Source organism: Podarcis melisellensis (genome assembly GCF_964234715.1).
Source record: "Podarcis melisellensis genome assembly, chromosome: Z".
NCBI lineage: Eukaryota > Metazoa > Chordata > Lepidosauria > Squamata > Lacertidae > Podarcis > Podarcis melisellensis.
In genome coordinates, this window is record NC_138547.1 from 29,729,196 (window position 1) to 29,749,105 (window position 19,910).

Consider the following 19,910-nt stretch of genomic DNA (forward strand, 5'->3'; position numbering starts at 1 on the left):
ACACTAAGGCACCAGCTATTTTTGTATTTGAAGAAAAGCAAGAGGTTTCCTGGCCAGGCCAGCACATTATGTCCCACCTGTGTTCTTTCTCCATATGAGTCACCAGTTGAGTATACCTTTGCTTAAACTGATCCGTAAGATTCAGGCTGCATTTGAAGTGTTGTACATCCATGTGAAGAAAAAGTAAAGCAATTTATCAAAGTCATGTCAGTCATAAAACACGCACGCTTCTTTTAATTTTTCTTGCTATTTGCACTCTGCTTTGAAGCCACTGTGTTAACCAGAAGTCTCCCCTTGTAAGTGAGGTTTTTCATCGCAAGCCTGATGAGCACTCCAAGCTTTGAGAGTGATAAAAAAAAATGGCGGACTTCCTTCTTTTAGTCTCCAGAAGCCATTCTGACTAGATTTTCTTTGTCAAATCTAAAGAGATGCCAGCCTTCTTCAGTGGAAAGGTCTGAAGCACCACGCCTCATATAGTACTCTATAGATGGCTTGTTCCAAACAACAACAAGGAAATGCATGCAGCTGCAGTTGGTTTCGATTGCTATCTGAAAAGTAAGCACAGGCAATAGCATTTGGGGAAATAAGAGAGGGGTGTCCAGTGCTGGTAGCCATTTATTGCCTTTCCCTCTATGCCACGCACATCCAAGCTTAAGTTGCCTCCGATCTACCAACAAATGTCAAAAACGAGCAGTGTTCTACCACCCTCCAAAGCCAGATAGATAGATAGATAGATAGATAGATAGATAGATAGATAGATAGATCTTTATTTCGTAGATACAGTAGTTATGTTTGGATATCATTATGACAGATTCAAATAGATACTAGATGGAGAAGTAACTAAACAAGTGAGAAAAGTCAAACTATATTTTTATATTAGTTTGCACAGATCTGAGGAGCCAGCTTCTCTCTCTCTCTCTCTCTCTCTCTCTCTCTCTCTCTCTCTCTCTCTGTGTGTGTGTGTGTGTGTGTGTGTGTGTGTGTGTGTGAACTCTTTCCCTTCCGGGTTGCTCCATGATTCTTCCTTCCCTGCTTTCTCCCTCTCCCCCTCCCTCCCTTCTTCAGGCAGCATCCAATTCCACTGCCAGGACTCAGCGCAGCGGGAAGGATAGCAAGCCAGGGCACTCTTTCTCTCCCTCTCTTTCTCTCCCTCAGGCAGCATCCCATCCCACCCCACCACCAGTGCTCAGTGCAGCAGGAAGGATAGCAAGCTGGCAGCATATGCACACACCAGCTCTCCCTCGGAGGCGGCAGGGCAGCATCTCCCTCAAGTCCCCCCAGGAGCACAGCAATCAACCTGCGATCAACCATAATCAGTCTCAGGTTCCACCAGTCGATCGCGATCGATGTGTTGTACATGCCCACTCTATGCCATTTATTGCCTTTCCCTCTATGCATTCCCTCTAAGCCATGAGGTTGGTAGCCATCACTACTTCTTGTGGGAGTTACTTTTTTAAACCATTTATATTTAAGCTGCCAGTTAATCTTGTTGCTTGAAATTACCGTATTTTTCGCTCTATAAGACGCACCAGACCATAAGACGCACCTAGTTTTTGGAGGAGGAAAACAAGAAAAAAAATATTCTGAATCCCAGAAGCCAGAACAGCAAGAGGGATCACTGCGCAGTGAAAGCATCAATCCCTCTTGCTGTTCTGGCTTTTGTGATAGCTGCACAGCCTGCATTCGCTCCATAAGACGCACACACATTTCCCCTTACTTTTTAGGAGGGAAAAAGTGAGTCTTATAGAGCAGAAAATACGGTATTACTGTAGCAAATGCAGAAACAAAACTTGGAGTAAAAGAAAACACAGTTACTTGGCTTTCTTTGCAAGAAACACTGTATTCACGGATTGCACAGAAAGTTGTAGGACTATAATACCTGCATCTAGAGTTCTGAATCTAAACTGGGACAACTTAAAGCTCTTTGCTGTTCTCACGTTCTTGGGCATTTTTAAGCATTAATACAAGATAAGAGATTTGGATATAAGTCATTAATTACTCACTAATTTGTTAAGAATTCCTATAAAACCTTTTAGCTGGCAAAATGCTTTTCTGGTTCAGAGCCAGTTGATATGTACAGTAGCTGTGATGGTACATTGCACACCCACCATTTAATTTCTCCTTGTTTTATTTAAAGATGCCTATAATTGTTTTCATTTCCACTCACAAATGTCTCAAAGCAACTTACACATCCATAAAATGCACAAAGCTTACAAACAGTTAAAAACAATGCATCAGGAAATTTTATCTAAAAAGTGCTCATGCAACAATATTAAAAGGATGATTCCTGTCCCGTTCAGCTGAAAGGTGAACATCACAAACAGGTAAGAAATCATACTATAGTATGATCCCAATCATAAGCACTCAAGGAGAAGACTTAAAATCCAATCTGTTTTTTGAGGTAAGTTCAGGTCTAGGGTGTAACTTCCACATTTTTCAAACCTGTAACTCTTCCCTCTTTTTCTACCTAGTCTCCCTTCCCAAACTCAGGAAGTTGATTAGAATTGCCCTTCTGGAAGAGGATATTGTGTCACAGCTGGAGAACTAAGTTGAGTCACCAGTTGGAATGCAAGTAAAAACTTCATTCATACAAATGATGAGATGGTTAAAACTGTTGGTACCCCTTCAGACTACAAGTGAGGATTACATGGTTCAGTGTATTTTCATACTGAAAGCTTCCCCACACATAGAAAGCTAGCACAACAGTGAGAGTGTTCAGCTATAACTCTTCCCCCTGACATCTAGTTTTATATATGCAAAATTCTGATTTTATTTATTAGTACAGAGGGATTAGGAAAGTATTGAGTTAGAAGAGACTTCAAAGGTCACCTAGTCTAGTCCCCTTCATGCCAATGCAGTAAATCCACTGCTACACCATTCTTGATAGGTGGCTGTTTTCTGTTTAGTAACCTCTAAAGACAAGTTTACTTCCTTCCTAGGGAGTCTGTTCCACAGAACAATTTTGCTTCATTTATATAATAATAATAATAATTTATTATTTATACCCCGCCCATTTGGCTGGGTTTCCCCAGCCACTCTGGGCGGCTTCCAATAAAACACCAGAATACAATAACCTATATGACATCCCTTCAGATATTTGAAGATGCCTGTCCTCCAGATTTAAGCCCAACTCACAGAACATGGTTTGCAGACCCCTCACCATCTTTGGGAGGAGATGCCATGGCTCAGTGGCAGAGCATACACTTTGCATGCAGAAGGTTCCCCTTTCACCCTCTGGCATTTCCAAGTACGCCTGGGATTGTCCCCATCTGAAAGCCTGGAGAGCTGCCAATGATAAGATTTGGTAGAAGGCAGGTTTCCTGTGTTGCTGTATTGCTCTCTGTTCCAGATTATCACTATGCTGCAACGTCCAGAACTAGATGCAGCACTCCAGGTGAGGTGAATTTCTTCAGAGTGGAAGAAATTATTACAATCTACATATATTTTTGCTGGTGCATTAGCCCTTTTTTTAGCCTCTGCATTCTGCTATTAACTCACATTTCACCTTGTGTTCTGTTAGAAATTTCAGGAACTTTTCGTGTGTGTTCCTGCATATGCAAGCCCCTACCTGCAGTCTGAAGCGTGAAACAGTTGTATCAACAGTTTTTACAATCTCATCTGTTGCTTGTGTGAATGTGATTAGAGGTTCTAACCACTGATACCCTGTTGATCCTCTCTTTTGCTTCTTGATTCTCACAGCTGACTTAAATAATGAAACCAGGTCTGGGGAACTGGTAGCCCTCCAGATGCTGTTGGACTCCAGCTCCCATCATCCTCAGCCAGAATGAGCAATAAGGGTGATGGGAGTTGTAGTCCAGCAACATGTGGAGGGCACCAGGCTAGAGAAGACTCTCAGTCAAATTTAATATGTCAGCAGCCTTTTGACTAAAGTAGATTTAAGTCTGTACTGTTGAATATACAGCTTACAAAGTAAATACATACAAGTAAATAGAAGACAGGAAAATATAACTTGCCTGGCTTAATCTTTTTAAAAGTTCTGTTCCAATGCCCCAACCTGCCAAAACAAAGTTCAGAAAAACCTCAGATGACAAAACTTGCAACATACCCATGTGAAAAATTTGCCTGCTTTGACAATATGCTATTTTATCTTCTTTGCCATGAGCCATAAACAAAATAGGAACATTTACAGGTAAAATCTAATGCATTATCCTATACACATACAAAAAAATTAATTTATTTGAAATTGCAAAGAAGCTTGTACATTTATCATTATTTTAGGAAAGAAAAGGAAATGGAACTGCAAGGCTAGCCTCCTTCCACCTAGTGCCCTACAAATTTTGTTGGACTCCCAAGTCCTATCAGCCCCAACTAAGGATGGGTGAATCTATCAATTTGGGTTTCTCATTTTTTCACACTCAAATGCAGTTCTCCCCACTGGCACATCACTTCACTTAAAAAAAAAAAAAATTTCATGAGAACTTAGTGATATTTTATTGTGCATTTTCCCTCATATATATATATATATACACAACTTTGCAATCTTCTCTAGCATATAGCTTTGCATTTTGTATGCTATTTTTACTAATATATGCATTTTTGTGCCCAGTTTATGCATTTTTCCACACATTACATGACTTGGGAACTGTAGTGCAAAATTGAGAGAAGTGTGAATCTCCAAGGAAAGCTTGTGGCATTTCAGTTTGTGTATTGTTACAGAAAATGTGAATTAGGAAGCTTTGCCTATAAATGTGAACTGAATCTAGTTTCTCCTCCATCCCTAGCCCCAGCTAGCAGAGCTGATGATCAATGATTTTGAGAGTTGTGCTGTAGTCCAAAACATTGCAAGGCACCAAGTTACTGATGGTTGTTCAATGTAGAATGTAAATATTTATTCAAGGTGCTTCCCTATACTGCCCCACAAAGCTGGCTCCATAGAATTATTAACAATAAGCATGAGTAACAATTAGACAATAAAACAAGGCAAAATGAGAAATAACTCAATATTGAAATCCTATTCTCCCCTTTCCTCAGGACAAAATGGTTCTTCAGAAGCCACCATGGTTAGTGGAAGTTAAAAGGGACCCCTGACCATTAGGTCCAGTCGTGGCCAACTCTGGGGTTGCGGCGCTCATCTTGCTTTATTGGCCGAGGGAGCCGGCGTACAGCTTCCAGGTCATGTGGCCAGCATGACTAAGCCGCTTCTGGCGAACCAGAGCAGCGCACGGAAATGCCGGGCAGTCTTAAATTCAGTTACAGTGGTGCCTCGCAAGACGAAATTAATTCGTTCCGCAAGTCTCTTCGTCTTGCGAGTTTTTCGTCTTGCGATGCACGGTTTTCCATAGGAATGCATTGAAAATCAATTAATGCGTTCCTATGGAAAACGCCTTCCCCCGACCTCTTCTGGCGGGCGGCATTTTAAAATCGCCCGGGACAGCGGAGGACTTCTCCGCTGTCCGGGGCGATTTAAAAGCCCCTGGGAAGGCAGGCAGGGGGGACAAAGGCTTTCTCGCCCGGCCGCCCGGCTTCGGGACATCGTTCCGATGCCGGGCGGTGGGGGGAGGCGTTCCTGCCCCACCGCCCGGCATCGGATTTGATGCCCCGAAGCCGGGCGGCTGGGGGAGGCGTTCCTGCCCCACCGCCCGGCATCGGAACGATGCCCCGAAGCCGGGCGGCTGGGGGAGGCGTTCCTGCCCCACCGCCCGGCATCGGGACGATGCCCCGAAGCCGGGCGGCTGGGGGAGGCGTTCCTGCCCCACCGCCCGGCATCGGGACGATGCCCCGAAGCCGGGCGGCTGGGGGAGGCGTTCCTGCCCCACCGCCCGGCATCGGGACGATGCCCCGAAGCCGGGCGGCTGGGGGAGGCGTTCCTGCCCCACCGCCCGGCATCGGGACGATGCCCCGAAGCCGGGCGGCTGGGGGAGGCGTTCCTGCCCCACCGCCCGGCATCGGGACGATGCCCCGAAGCCGGGCGGCTGGGGGAGGCGTTCCTGCCCCACCGCCCGGCATCGGGACGATGCCCCGAAGCCGGGCGGCTGGGGGAGGCGTTCCTGCCCCACCGCCCGGCATCGGGACGATGCCCCGAAGCCGGGCGGCTGGGGGAGGCGTTCCTGCCCCACCGCCCGGCATCGGGACGATGCCCCGAAGCCGGGCGGCTGGGGGAGGCTTCAAAAGCCGTCCGGGGGCTTTTAAATCGCCCCGGACAGTCCCGGGGCGATTTAAAAGCCCCCGGTTAGGCAGGCAGGGGGGGCAAAAGTCTTTGCCCCCCCTGCCTGCCTTCAAAAGCCGTCCGGGATAGCGGGAAGCGCTTCCCTGCTATCCCGGACCGCTTTTAAAATGCTGGCGGTGGGGAGCAAAGCCTTTCGCCCCCGCCGGCCTTCCTGGACCTCTTCTGAAGTCCGGAGGGGGGGGGAAGGCTTTGCTCCCCACCGCCAGCATTTAAAAAAAGGTCCCCGAGATTTCCCTATGGGCTTTCGTCTTGCGATGCAAGCCCATAGGGAAAATCGTCTAGCGAAGCGTCGCAAAAACCGAAAAACCCTTTCGTCTTGCGGGTTTTTCGTCTTGCGAGGCATTCGTCTTGCGGGGCACCACTGTATTCACATTCCAAATCAGTGCAAAACTCCCAGTATAAACAATTTTGCAAAGCAATTTCCCTTACATGATTCATTTTTCACTAAGCAAGCCTGGACAGTGTATATGGTCTTGATGGTCCAAAGGAACGGAAAGCAATATTTTTGGCACCAGCTTGGTGCAGGAGTTAGGTGCATTTTATGCATATTTCACCCTGGTATATGCAATTTTGAACACTTTCCTTGGTTGGAGAACTGCCTTGCAAATTTCAAAGGATGACTTTCAGTTTGCATTTTGTTTTGGAAAGTGCAAATTAGGTATGTTTCCCTTTAAATGCAAACTGCCTTGCCCAACTGGCTGGGGCTGATGGGAGCTAGGAATCCAAGAATATATTGGGGGCCACAGTTTCCCTAACCCAGTTTTAGGCTTTAGGTCTAAGTGATGAGGACTTTATCTCCGGGGTCTTCCCAATCTCAGCCCAACTACCTAACTACAGCTCCACACTGCCTCTCACTTTATTATGTGCAAATAGTATTAGTTTTACCTCTATATTCATCCATAACGTAGAAGTCTTCTAAGTACAACAGCTTGCCAATCCAAGGGTCATAAGTATAGTAATACATAGCAAACCCTACAACGTCGGTATCTGGTGAGACACAAAACAGCTATTGTAAGGAAATAACCACTATTGTGTAAGGCTGTCAATCAGCTGGAGAATTATGAATTAGTTAATCATCTTAGACCTTATCCAACTAATTTCTACTCAGAGTGCACACATTTGTTTTAGTTTAGTAATAATCATTAATTTCCACAGGTCTAACTAACATTAGATACTACACCTTCCTTCTAAATGATCACTTCAACATAAATAGACCAGAATTTTACTGAATTTGGTAATGGCACCTTTTGTAAGAAGTATTAAATTCGCATTTAAAAAAAAATATTCTTTTGTCATGGCCTTCTAAAGGAGCCAGGGGAGCAAACAAAACCATGTGTAGTTATTTTTTTAAGCAAATCAAATTTAAAAGGGCTTACTGTTTAATACAACAAAAGGAAAGAGAACCACACTGCTATAAGGAAAAGCCACTTCAATGTTTTTTTAATTAAAAACATTTTCAGTAACAAAGCCAAAATAGTCCCACACCAACATAGTGATGCAATTGTGCCTCAGAAGCCCCATTAGTAATTCTGTCTTCCCCATGAGCATAGAGATTTTCTCCTTTCCTTTGTTGTCAGTGGTCCCACTTTGCCACCAATTTATTACTTATTAATTTTATTTACTACATTTATATACCACCTTTTTATCCATGGAGCTCCTCCTCCCCACCACCCCTATGAAGTAGTACTGGCCCAAGGTCACCCAGAGAGCTTAATAACTGAGTGGGAATTTGAACCAGGACTTGGTCTGACACCCTAACCACTATACCACACTGGCTCCAATCCTCTCTGCACTCAGTACCTGAGTTGGCTATAAGAGCAGCAGAGGCTGGTCTGTTTGGGTAGGTGGGGGCATTGCCCCTCCAACCTCTGTCTACCTTCCTCTAGCGTCCTCATGTCTACCTTCTTAACTGCAGCTAGACCAGGTTGTACCACTGCCTCTCAACTTCCCCCTCCTTAGTCCCATTGTTGCCCTTGTAGAACTCAGCAGCCAGGAGGATGGAGACATAGCAAATTTATTTCACTCTCTCTGTCATTGGCTCTGGCTCTACCTGTTGTTTACTCTGGTGCCACCTTCTGTTGGCCTCCCTGCCTTCCACCCTACCCAGTGGCGTAGCGTGGGTTGTCAGCACCCAGGGCAAGGCAAGTAATTTGCACCCCCTAACCCGTGGATTTGCGCCCCCTAACCCGTGGATTTGCGCCCCCTAAACCTAACCCCCAGATGTTGCGCCCGGTGCAGCTGGCCCCCCCTGCACCCCCCACGCTGCGCCACTGACCCTACCAGTCCCAATGGACACTAACCACCACTGTACAGTGGTACCTCGGGTTACATATGCTTCAGGTTACATACGCTTCAGGTTACAGACTCCATTAACCCAGAAATAGTATATTGGGTTAAGAACTTTGCTTCAGGATGAGAACAGAAATCGCGCGGCGGCAGCGCAGCAGCAGTGGGAGGCCCCATTAGCTAAAGTGGTACCTCAGGTTAAGAACAGTTTCAGCTTAAGAATGGACCTCCGGAACGAATTAAATATGTAACCAGAGGTACCACTGTATTAGATGCAGTGATATCTTGGTGGGTGGAAAGAAAAATAAGAGCCAATATTGCACTTGTCCCTTCCCCCCTAGAGAGCATTTTAATAGCTCAGACATAGGTAAGGATAGGGGAAACTGTGTGAGAGGTTAATTACCCCTCTCTCCCAGCGCTACTGCGCTAAGCCAAATACCACCTCCCCAACCACTGACTAAGCTCTAAAAAAAGGCCAAGATCAAAGGGTTCAATTTTAGGTTCATGTAAATATCTTCATATTCTTGGTGGGGGGTGTTAATTTTGTTTTTGTTGTACAGTTGACCCATTCTCCCTCCCATCAGGATATGCCAAGAATTGCTTTTGAAATATTTATTAGCTTCAAAACACCATTTGCCATCCAGCAGGGTGGTATATACATCTGTGACTAACAGAACACAAATCTAAAAGCCTCTTTTGGATTGTGAAGCTATTGCCAGACCTTTAATGTTTAGCTGATTTTTTAAAAAAGTTTTTTGAATTCTCCAAGAAATTAAAAGGATTGAGGCTGTCATCTTTTAGGACACACTATGTGCCTCTTGGTCAAATGGCAGGAGGTTCAACAACATGTGCTGAAACTGATTTAAAATTGCATAAAGTATTTTGAGGGAAGTAGCAATCCGTTGTTGACAAGCAATTCCAAAACAAAGTAGAATATTCTCCACACTTTAAATGTCAAGGAGTGCAAGTTACATGTTTTAGGTCCTGGATAACAGGGGGGTTCTTGTGGGGAGATATTTATTATTGCCTTTCACGTGAGTCTGCGATTTACAAACATAAAAATGAAAAACAGTTTCGAAAAGAATAGGAAAAATCCAACTAAATACAGGCTTGCAAACAATACAAAGTGAACATTTAAAGCAGAAACCTTTCTCTTGAAATGTAAAAGCTTGTCAAAGCAATAATGTCTTTTATTTCCCCCAAAAGTAAAGTGGGCCCACGATTTACCCTCAATTTCCCTGCGCAATCAGAACCTCTGGCACACAGCTGAAAAATAGTTGGAGAGCAGGGGAAACCCACCACAGAAAGAGCCCTCCATTTTGCTTATCTGACTCTGGGAACTTCCCAGCATAAAACCCACGTAAGTGGTGGGCTCATCCCAATAGGGATGCTGTTCCACAGAACAGGAGCACTGGCAATGAAAACCCTGCTCTGAGTTGTTGGGTTAAGTTAGCTATATTGAATTGTATTCTGTCAGTGGGTTCATGCTGTTGCCTTGTTGGGCTGTGTATGTGATAAAGGTGAGCCATGCTGAAGTGAAGGCATCCTCTTCTATTTCTCCCCATGTCAGTTTCAGTCTACTGGTTAGTTTTTCTAGTAAGGCTGTTTCCCATACTACTTGATACCAGTGTTCCATCTTTATTCCAGACAGGTCCCTCCAGTGTCTGGCTATGTTGTTTCTGGCTGCTGAGAGTAGGTGGGATATGAGCTCTTTATAGGGTAAGTGGGCATTGTTATCTTGGAAGATATTCAGTAGGGCGTGACTTCTAGTACCTCTTTAGTTATTTTGCTTATTTCTTGTATGACTGTTGTCCAGAAGAGTTGGGTTTGGGGGCATTCCCATTACATGTGGAGGTATGAGCCTGTGGAGGTGCAGCCTTGCCAGCATTTTGGTGAGGTTCCTGGGTGTATCAGTGCCAGTTTCTGTGGTGTTGGGTACCATCTGTAAGTGAGTTTCAGAGTGAGTTCTTCTTGCTGATATGGATTTAAAGAGAGGTTTAGACCACATTCTAGTCAATTGGGTGGGGTTAATTTCACAGCCTATGTCGTTTTTGATTATGTGAAGAGGGTTTGTGGGGCTTTGGAGCAGTGTTTTGTATACTGTAGATACCATCCACTTGCTATGTCCCATTGTTGTTAGGAGAAGACTTTTGAAGGTGGTCAAGAGCCTAGTGGCTGCTGGTTTTACTGCTGGGTTGTTTAAGGTGTGTAGTTGGTGGTGTGTTAGCCAGGATATTTAGTTTGTATTTCCTTTATATGCTGGGGTGGGAGTTTTTCGATTATGTCTCTCTCCAAGTGTACCCATTGTTTCTTCTCATCTTCTAGAATGTATGGGATTATATGGTTGGGGATGTAGTATAGTTCTATGTTGGAGATTCCCAAGCTCCTTCTGAGGTGGGGAGGTGCAGGTGTTTGGGGCTTATTCTTGGCTTTTTGTGTAAGAAGATAAACAAGTGTTGTTTCTTCTGCCATTTGTGGAGTTGGGTTGGTGGAATCCAGATTGGAAGGGTTTGGAATAGGTAGGTTAATTTTGGAAGGGTAATCATTTTGATCACGGCTATTATATCTGAGAGAGTGAAGTTAGTATTGCTCCATCTCGTCAGGTCTTTGTTAATTTGTCACCATAGGGGTTTGTAATTTGGTGGTACAGTTTTTTTGTGTTTTCTGGTTATCTGTACCCCTAAGTATCTGAACTTGGTGCGGCAGACTTTTATCTTTGTGATATTGGTGAATTCTTTTTGGATATGGAGGGAGTGTTGAAGCACATAGCCTCAGATTTTGCAAAGTTTAACCCGATACCATTGCAAATGTGCTGTGTTCTTTGGTTAAGGTGGTTGCTGTGTTGATGGGGTCTGGTGTTGTGACCATTAGGTCATCTGAAAAGAGCCCTAATTTATAGGTTTTGTCTTTATTTCCACTGCCTTGATGTCGGGCTGCCCAGATTCGGATTGCTAGAGGTTCCAGGGCCAGGATGAATAGGAAGGGGGGCAGTGGGCATCCTTGTTTCGTGCACAATGTACTACCCATCTCCTAACACCCCTTATACTCATAGGTGGAGCAATGGATGCCAAAAATGACCTAAGTTAGTTTCTACAGACAAACACACTTTTTGATCCAGGCAGGCAGGCAAGAGGAACTCAATGCTACATTCCCTCAAGGAGGGGTATAGCTAGGGTGGGATTTGCTATGGTGAGAGTACCCAAGTTCAGATAGGGAGGCTTAGAAGGTTGCAGTTGAACTGGGAGCCTCAGCATTGCCAGTGATGAGGCTCTCCAAATGTCATTGGACCCCTCACCCACATCAAGCCCATTCAGCATATCCAGAAGTGATAAAGTTATCGTCCAGCAACTTCTGGAGGCCCACAGGTTCCCCAACCCAACCCACCTAGACCCTATTATCTTCAGAGGTCCTTCTCTGCATACCAGATGCAGTCCAGTGGGTAGCTTCTTGAGGTGGAGCATTTTCAGTGTTGGCACTCATTCTATGGGATACAAATAAATGATAACTTTGTTTTCTTGAAAGCTTACCCTGCATTGCATCATCCTTATTTGCTTCTGCTATTAAACACTGGAAGAAAGGACGTGATCCGAAACCATCTCGAAGCAAATCTGAAATGTTTAGATAGTTGAATAAAGCACTAAAATATAGTCCCAAGATAAAAGAAGATTCATAATAGGTAGTAGTACTAAGTAGTAGTACTTACTAGTACTAAGTAGTAGTAGTAGGGTGGAGTGGAGTGCGAGGGAGGGAGGAAAGGTTAGGGTTTGTTGTTGGTTTGGCCTTGTTCTTGTTTTTATTATGTACCGTATTTTTTGCTCTATAAGACTCACTTTTTCCCTCCTAAAAAGTAAGGGGAAATGTGTGTGTGTCTTATGGAGCGAATGCAGGCTGTGCAGCTATCCCAGAAGCCAGAACAGCAAGAGGGATGGCTGCTTTCACTGCGCAGCGATCCCTCTTGTTGTTCTGGTTTCTGAGATTCAGAATATTTTTTTTCTTGTTTTCCTCCTCCAAAAACTAGGTGCGTCTTGTGGTCTGGTGCGTCTTATAGAGTGGAAAATATGGTATGGGGGGGTTATCTTGTATTTTTATATTGCAAATCGCCCCAGGAGCTACAGGTGAATGGCAGTATACAAATTTAATAAATAATAAAAATGAATAATGTTGCCACCAGCATCTTCTCAAAGTAGAATTCTGGGCGGGTGTGGGAGAGCAGCCATGATGGACTGGAGGGTGTGAAATCAGAGGTTCACCCAAACAAAATTGTATTGTTGGGGCTCTTTTCTTTGGACAGCAACATGTGAATTGTGTTGGTAAAAAAGATCAAAGGCCAAAACAGGCATCTTCACCAATATGCAGATCTGATGCAAGGCCAGACCACATGAACACCAACCTTTTTGCTAAATCTGTTTGAACAGGGGTAGGTAGGTGCTGGTGGGTTTAAAATCCCTGCGTGTAAATAACCGGCATGTTAGGGAGATGTTAGACTAATCTAATCTTAGCCAACCATAACGTCCTCCAAACATCTTGGAGTCCAAACCATTCAGAAGGTGTCAGGTCATTCGAGCTAGAACCATCTTCCCTCACATTAGTTTTCTGTGAGCCAAATTACACTTGAAATGTGGATTTGCACAATGTGCAAGATTTCTCCCCCCCATGCAAATTGCAGTGAGTGTGTGTGTGTGTGTGTGTGTGTGTGTGTGTGTGTTTGTGTGTGTTAGAAAGACGATCAAATCAGGACCATAACAAGGATGGAAACTGGTTCAATTCCATCTCAGTTCTTGCTCTGATCCTAAAATTACCACCAGCATCCTGCCACCACGTGATGCAAGTTGTATAGAAAAATAAAGACGCCTGCCTTGAGGGGAGGCAGAAGTGAGGGAGCCCAGGCCATCAGTTGGCATAAGAGGATGTCAGTCTCCACCTTATATAATGTATTTGTTTTAGTGTTTTAAAATTGTAAACTGTGTGGTTCTTCACCTGAAGGACAGGGCCGAGGACTTGGTCGCATGTTGCGCTCTGAAGAAGGCCTGGAGGTCAAATAAATAGCAGCCTCCTAAATATAACACAGGGATGCAGGTGGCGCTGTGGGTAAAACCTCAGTGCCTAGGGCTTGCCGATCGCATGGTCGGTGAGCTTCCGCCTTCGGTCCCAGCTCCTGCCCACCTAGCAGTTTGAAAGCACCCTTAAGTGCAAGTAGATAAATAGGTACCGCTTTATAGCGGGAAGGTAAACGGCGTTTCCATGTGCTGCGCTGGTGTCGGCTCGCCAGAGCAGCTTCGTCACGCTGGCCACGTGACCCGGAAGTGTCTCCGGACAGCGCTGACCCCCAGCCTCTTAAGTGAGATGGGCGCACAACCCTAGAGTCAGACACGACTGGCCCATACGAGCAGGGGTACATTTACCTTTTACCTTTAAATTTAACACGCTAGGCATCTACGTTACCTGTTTCTGTTACTTTTACTGCATTAGGCATGTTTTCATAAGCAGCTAGTTCCTGCCAAGAGAAGAAACCAGAATAACACCAAAATAGCAAAGCAGACTTTAAAAACAACACTATGAAAGATTGGAATGGTGTTGTTAGTGAAGGCCAGCTCCTTGATATAAGGAGAGCCTTGAGAGATTAGGCATATGCCCATCTAGTCAAGCATCCTGTTCCCGGAATTACCAATCGGATGTCCTAGAACAGGGGATTTCAACCAGTGTGTCTTGACACCCTGAGCTGCCTTGGAATGATAGGGGCACCACAAGCCACACTGGCCTCTGCCCCTCCTTCCTTCCCTCCCTTTTCTGATGCCCTCTCTGTTTGTTGCAGCCGCCCTGGCTATAAGCTCCCCAGGTGAATGGTGCCTCTGCCAGGGGGTACTGGTTATACCAGGAGCTGAGGCGGACTAGGCAAGCAAGTGGGTGAGGGAACCCAGCCAGCCAGTCTACCAGCCCCTGCTGTTGGGAATGGATGGACAAGTGGGAGGCCAGGCAGGCAGGTGTGGCACTAACCTTTCTTGTGCTTGTCTGGAATAACTGCCTGGGAGCTGTGTCCGGTGCCAAAGGGGAGCCTTTCCACCATGCAGGCAGAAATGCTCTGAATGCCCTGAGATCTTTGGATGAAGGGCGGTATACAGATTTAATAAATGTAAATAAATGAATAAAGGAGAAGAACTTTGACATGAGAATAAGAAGAGCATGTGGCCCACCATCCTGTTCTCACTGTGCCCAACCAGATGCCTCTGGGAAGCCTACAAAAAGGACCTGGGTGCAACAATATCCTCCTACCCCCTTGTGATTCAGAGTTAGTACATAGCCGCCATGGGTGGTAGCCATTGATTACCTTCTCTGTGAAACCAGGAGTGGTGGAAGAATTCTCACGCAAGGTTGAATATTGGTGACCCCTCCCCAACAGGGAAACTGGGACAGAGACAGAATCTGGCAAGTTTTTGGGAGGCTGGTGGCTGTGCCACCGGCACAAGCAAAGTGATGGTGACAGGGATGCTTAGATTCCTTTCCAAGGTGCCATAGCTGAGCTGGGGGGGGGGCCTCCTGGCTCATGGACCTCATTAGCCGCAGCAACTTGCCCAAAATATGATATCATATATGACACCAGGTGTGTCTTTGGGCAAAGACAGGTTTGCAAACACCAACAACTGGCTAATTAGAAGCTGCAGTTGTGTCTGGTACTCGCAGACAAGGAATGGAAAACATGATGTGGGGGCCTCTGATAAAAGGCAAGTACAGGGAGAGAACAGCAAGCTCCACCCACGCACCTGTACCATGAAATGAAGGGGGAGACAGAAAATAGATGCTCTGTCACTCCCCCTCCTCCCGCCAGAGGCCACAAAGAATCACCATGAGAACGGAGTATGTTTTTCAACCCTGGGACATCCGAGCTTTTGAAATTATTCACCGGTGTAATGCAGTACAGGATCATGTTGACCCGCTTATTTTATTAGGAGCCTTACAGAGTATCAGAACAAGTCAGTGGATATTTGTTAGGCAGATTTGTTCTATGACTTCTATTTATGTATTTTTCATAATCATAATAACAACAACAGCTACTACTATTTTGCTCCATAAATATTTGGGCTGTAAGCAATAGACTCTGTTGTATCACATATGTATACATCTCTGCTGCCCACTGCACAAACCTTCCAATAAACAAATAAAAAAGAATTTATTTTTTTATGTGCAAGTTTTAAAGCAACAGATTGAGGTGGGAACAGGATGGAACAGATTTATGAGTGAAACCCTTCAAAGCAGAAACTTTGATAATTGATATTAATCATTGGAATATTCCATGCCATGAGCAACAAGATGCTGCTGCTTCTCTGTGGAACTTGCTAGCAGCCTGCTTTTTGTTCTTGTTACTTGCTGCTGCTTTTTGTTTTACCAAGGAAGATATGGAGATGCTTTCCATAACTCAGTGACAGAACCCTGGCTTTGCAGGCAGAAGGTGCTAAGTTCAATCCCCGTCATCTCCAGTTTAAAGGAACTCAGATAGCTAAGCTGATAAATTGTTCTGCCATGGAGATACTGCCTGCAGCAGATAGTACCAGACAATATAGGCAAGTTATAGGGAAGTAATATAACGGCAGCATCATGGGTCCCTGGAACACAATCTGCAAGCTATATATTGTTCATTTCCTTGTGGTGGCTTGCATAAAGAATACATGATTCCTTCTTAACCACAGTTAGATGGGTAGCTCAGGGTTCTTTCACATATTGCACAATACTTCAATGTCAGTGGGGCTGAAAAGTGATGTGTGATGGGTCAGTTTCTGAGAATGCTGGGCATTGGAACCTTCAGATCAACCTTCATCAACTTGGTGACCTCCATATGTTTTGGACTACAAATCTAGCTCTGGCTGTGCATAGTGGGAGTCCTTGTGCAAAACATTTAGAGAGCAGCAAGTTTGTACCCTTCCTCGGACAAAAATAGGGGCTTTTCTCACTCACTTCCCACTCCCTACTGACCCTCCTCAACCACCCTACATTTTTTGTGTCCCACCTCTAAAGCATTTCCAATCAGGAGGAGGGCGGGTTTCACCACCACTAGACCAATGGGACATAGCACACTGTCCTAAGGAAACCCCTTAATCCCGATTTTATTTTATTCTTCGGTAGATTTACAAAAAAGAAATTTGCACACAAGTAAATTTTTAGAAAGCGGCAAGATTAGAATGAACACACAAAGCATTTTTTTTTTTAGGAAAAAGAAAAATTGACTCCTTGCACTCTACTCTCGCTTTCTTACTACCCAGGGTGGTCCTGCCCTCTGCCTGCCCATCAGAGCTGACATGTCACAAAGGGCTGCGCTTCCGCAGTGGAAGCTTCCCTTGCTCCTTCTCCTCCTCACATGCTTTACAGCAGCTACCATGAGCTGCCCAAGGAAGGAAGCTGGCAGCAGCAGCCATGGAGAGGCAATGGATGCTCCCTCACAACCGCAGCTGCCAACACTGTCATAGCGCTTGGGACAAGCGCCGGTTCATCTACTAAAATTAAGTTTCTTCCTAGAGACACTTGAAAATCTTTGGGGATCATCAGTTCAGGTTTTGGTTGACTGTTATTGTTGTATTGATTGGTTTTCTTTTCCTTAAAATAAAAATTATACGAACTTCAAAAATATACACACATTCCAGATTTTCTCTAAAAAAACCAAACCAAACAAAATATGCCAAAACAAACACACATCCAACTCTGGGTTGCCTCCATCATTGCTGCAGATTGGCCCCTGTTTATGGAAGCTGACAAAGTCCAAACAATATTTTTCAGGGAAGTCCCAAGGGCAGTGCCAGCACTCTTAATAAATTACGTCAGTTAGTAATCTATAGCTTTCCCTAGGTCACTGGCAGAGATCAGCCCAAGACCTCTCTGTTGGTAGGAGAGATAAAATTCTTCTATATGCTGCATAATGCAACTTGTTGTGCCTGTTCCTTGGAAGCAGCTCAGATAAGATAGCTTCTCTGAAAGCAACAAACCACAATTTCTGGTTCCATATTTCAAGAGGCAAATTGCATGATTAGTTTTCCAGCTCAATATATGTTTTAATATGTACCCTGCTTTGAGACGGAGAAGGATGCACATCCAATTTTGTCTAAGAGGAACTGGTACATACCAGCTTTTAAATGTCCTGGAGCATCAGAGCAAGAGCTCTTTGCACAGAAAGCTACAGGTGCGCCACTTGCTATTCTAAGAGCTGTTCTGCTTGCAAAATATACACCTTGCCTTAATCCCTGGAATACTGATAGCTAATGACAACAATTAAAAGGGGTAATTCAGTATTAAAACAGGAAGATAAATAGATAAAACTGCTGACAGAATAGCATGGTTTTAAACCAGTAGAAGAGAGTGGTGGAGGGGTCAGAAATAATAGAAACTGCATCCATTTTTTCAAAATGCTAATTAAAGGACTGCTTTCTCTGCCTGGCTATCTCCTTGATTGCATTTGGGCAACAAATAAAGGGCTAAATTAGATGTGATGTTAAATGTGTTATTTGACCGAATGTGCTTGTAAAAAATAATAATGTATATGGGTGTGGGTGGAAGGCAGGAAAAGCACTCAGGATCGCAATGATCGTGGGCAAAGAGGAGGGGTTTGTCTTTATTAGCAAACATTAACAGCACAGACCTGTGGATGTTTATTCAGAAGGAAGTCCCACCGAGTTCAATGGGGATTACCAACCAGAGAGAGCCAGTGTGGTCTAGAACCTGAAAAACCAGGGTTCATAATCCCCATGAAGTTTTCTGAGCAACCTTGGAACAGCTATAGTCTCTCAGCCTAACCTACATCACAGGGTTGTTGTCAGAAGAAGCGTGCATGTTACCTTGAGCTTGTTAGAGGAAAGTGGGGTGGGGATATAAATTTAATGAAATGAAATGAAATAAACTTGGCTGTGCTGTAATAGTCCAGCACCGTCAGCCCTCCCTGCTCCCTCAGCTGGCCCCTGGGGGAAGCCATTTCATCAGACGTCCTGACTGGGAGAGACAGAAAGCAGAGCATGCTTGCTGCTGTGCTGGCAGAAGTCACACTCATTAGTGTCACCCATGGCATTACAGCCCCTAAAGACTTTTATTTTCTTGTCTGCTTTTGTGTAAAATGAACCTATTAATTTTGTAAATGGCATTGGTTTTGCATTGGGATTATTATGTGACTGGTTGTGGTGATTTTATGTGGCTTTGCTATCTGCTGTCCTCTTTGCTTTATACAGTATTTAAAGAGTTTTCACAAATTATGTATTATTATGTATTATTTTAATGTATTATTAATGTATTATTATGTATTATTTTAATACATAATGTTTTATAGTGGCTCCTTTCTTATAAGCCACTCTGGGATGTTCCATGATCCTAAAAATGTTTAAATCTTCCTTCCTTCCGAAATTACCGCAATCATACTTATCTGCTAGTCTAGCAGTTTATAGGATTGGACTGTGTCTCATGACAGTCCCAAGCCCAGGAGTCGCCAATGGATACAATGGCAACTTGGAGAACTCCTTAGGGTAGCTCTGGTCATCAGGTAGCAAAGGTAATTACCCTTTTCGACCTTGAGGAAAGAGTGGAAGAGTGATGTTCTTTCTCAGTTCTTCTTTCAGTGCTCAGATTAATTCTCTTGGATCCAATTTTTTACTCTGTTCCAATTTTTACCCTGATATTTTGGAAGAAGGAAGTGTGTGTCTTTGTGTGTTTCTCTGTTCTTGTCTTTGAGTAGCGATGGACAGATTCAGGGGAATGGGAGAGAGATAAACAGAAAGGGAGGCACCCACACAACTCACTCAAAAATCCAAATGTGTCCAATGGCCTAAAAACCGAACTTTCTTTCCCTACAGCCTCTCTTCCCTTCCCCACCCCCCGCTTACTTTGATGAGACGCAGGATTTCCGTACAGTCCCGCGGTTCTGCTGGACGAACGCGGAAGCGGTTCAGAGAGCTGCTAGACATCCTGAGAGCATGAAGCAGCAAGGATGCTGATCACTTCCCACAAGGGAGCTTGAGTGCTGCTGGGCCTCTCCTTGGGGGACTGACTTCATTCACCATCTCCAACGGCTATTGTTAGCCAAGGCACAAAAAATAAAAGGTGGGAAAAGATGTTATTCCTCCCCACCCTTCCCCACCCTGTTTTCTCCTTCCCCCTTCACATAGGTGGGGATTTGACTTCCTGCTGCTGCCCAGTTTCCATCCCACCTTGTGCTTCAGTTGGTGGTTGAGCCATTAAGCATATGTGGATCATATGAAGAGTCACAATGGGATCAGTGTCACAATTCTCTACCTCCCCTAATCTCCTCCCCTTTAGTGAATTGCTTTGCACAGGTGGGAAGGAGAGGGACTCAAAGAAACAACACAGAGGTGGGTCAACTATTATGATAGCTTTGCATGTTCAAAAATCCTAATGGGAGATATTTAGGCCCATCCTCACCCTTGCAGTCACCTAAGGCAGAGGTTCTCAAACA

The 19,910-nt window shown here is 44.6% G+C and overlaps 1 protein-coding gene across 1 annotated transcript; it reads right to left on the reverse strand.

The window, feature by feature from the left end:
• Positions 1 to 207: 207 nt before the first annotated feature.
• SATL1 (spermidine/spermine N1-acetyl transferase like 1) lies at positions 208 to 19,660 on the reverse strand. Its single transcript, XM_081897522.1, has 6 exons — positions 19,321 to 19,660; positions 13,916 to 13,967; positions 12,001 to 12,081; positions 7,073 to 7,174; positions 3,975 to 4,015; positions 208 to 548 (listed from the first exon to the last, which is right to left on the reverse strand). The coding sequence occupies exons 1-6, from the start codon at positions 19,399 to 19,401 to the stop codon at positions 378 to 380; spliced, it is 528 nt and encodes a 175-aa protein (XP_081753648.1). The 5' UTR covers positions 19,402 to 19,660; the 3' UTR covers positions 208 to 377.
• Positions 19,661 to 19,910: the final 250 nt, after the last annotated feature.

Coding starts and splice junctions, on each gene's coding strand:
- SATL1 (XM_081897522.1), bottom strand. CDS start 19,401: ATGTCTAGCAGCTCTCTGAACCGCTTCCGCGTTCGTCCAGCAGAACCG. Junction 12,082..13,915: donor AGTAAAAGTAACAGAAACAG/GTAACGTAGATG, acceptor TAAACATTTCAG/ATTTGCTTCGAGATGGTTTC. Junction 7,175..12,000: donor TAAGGATGATGCAATGCAGG/GTAAGCTTTCAA, acceptor GTGTCTCACCAG/ATACCGACGTTGTAGGGTTT.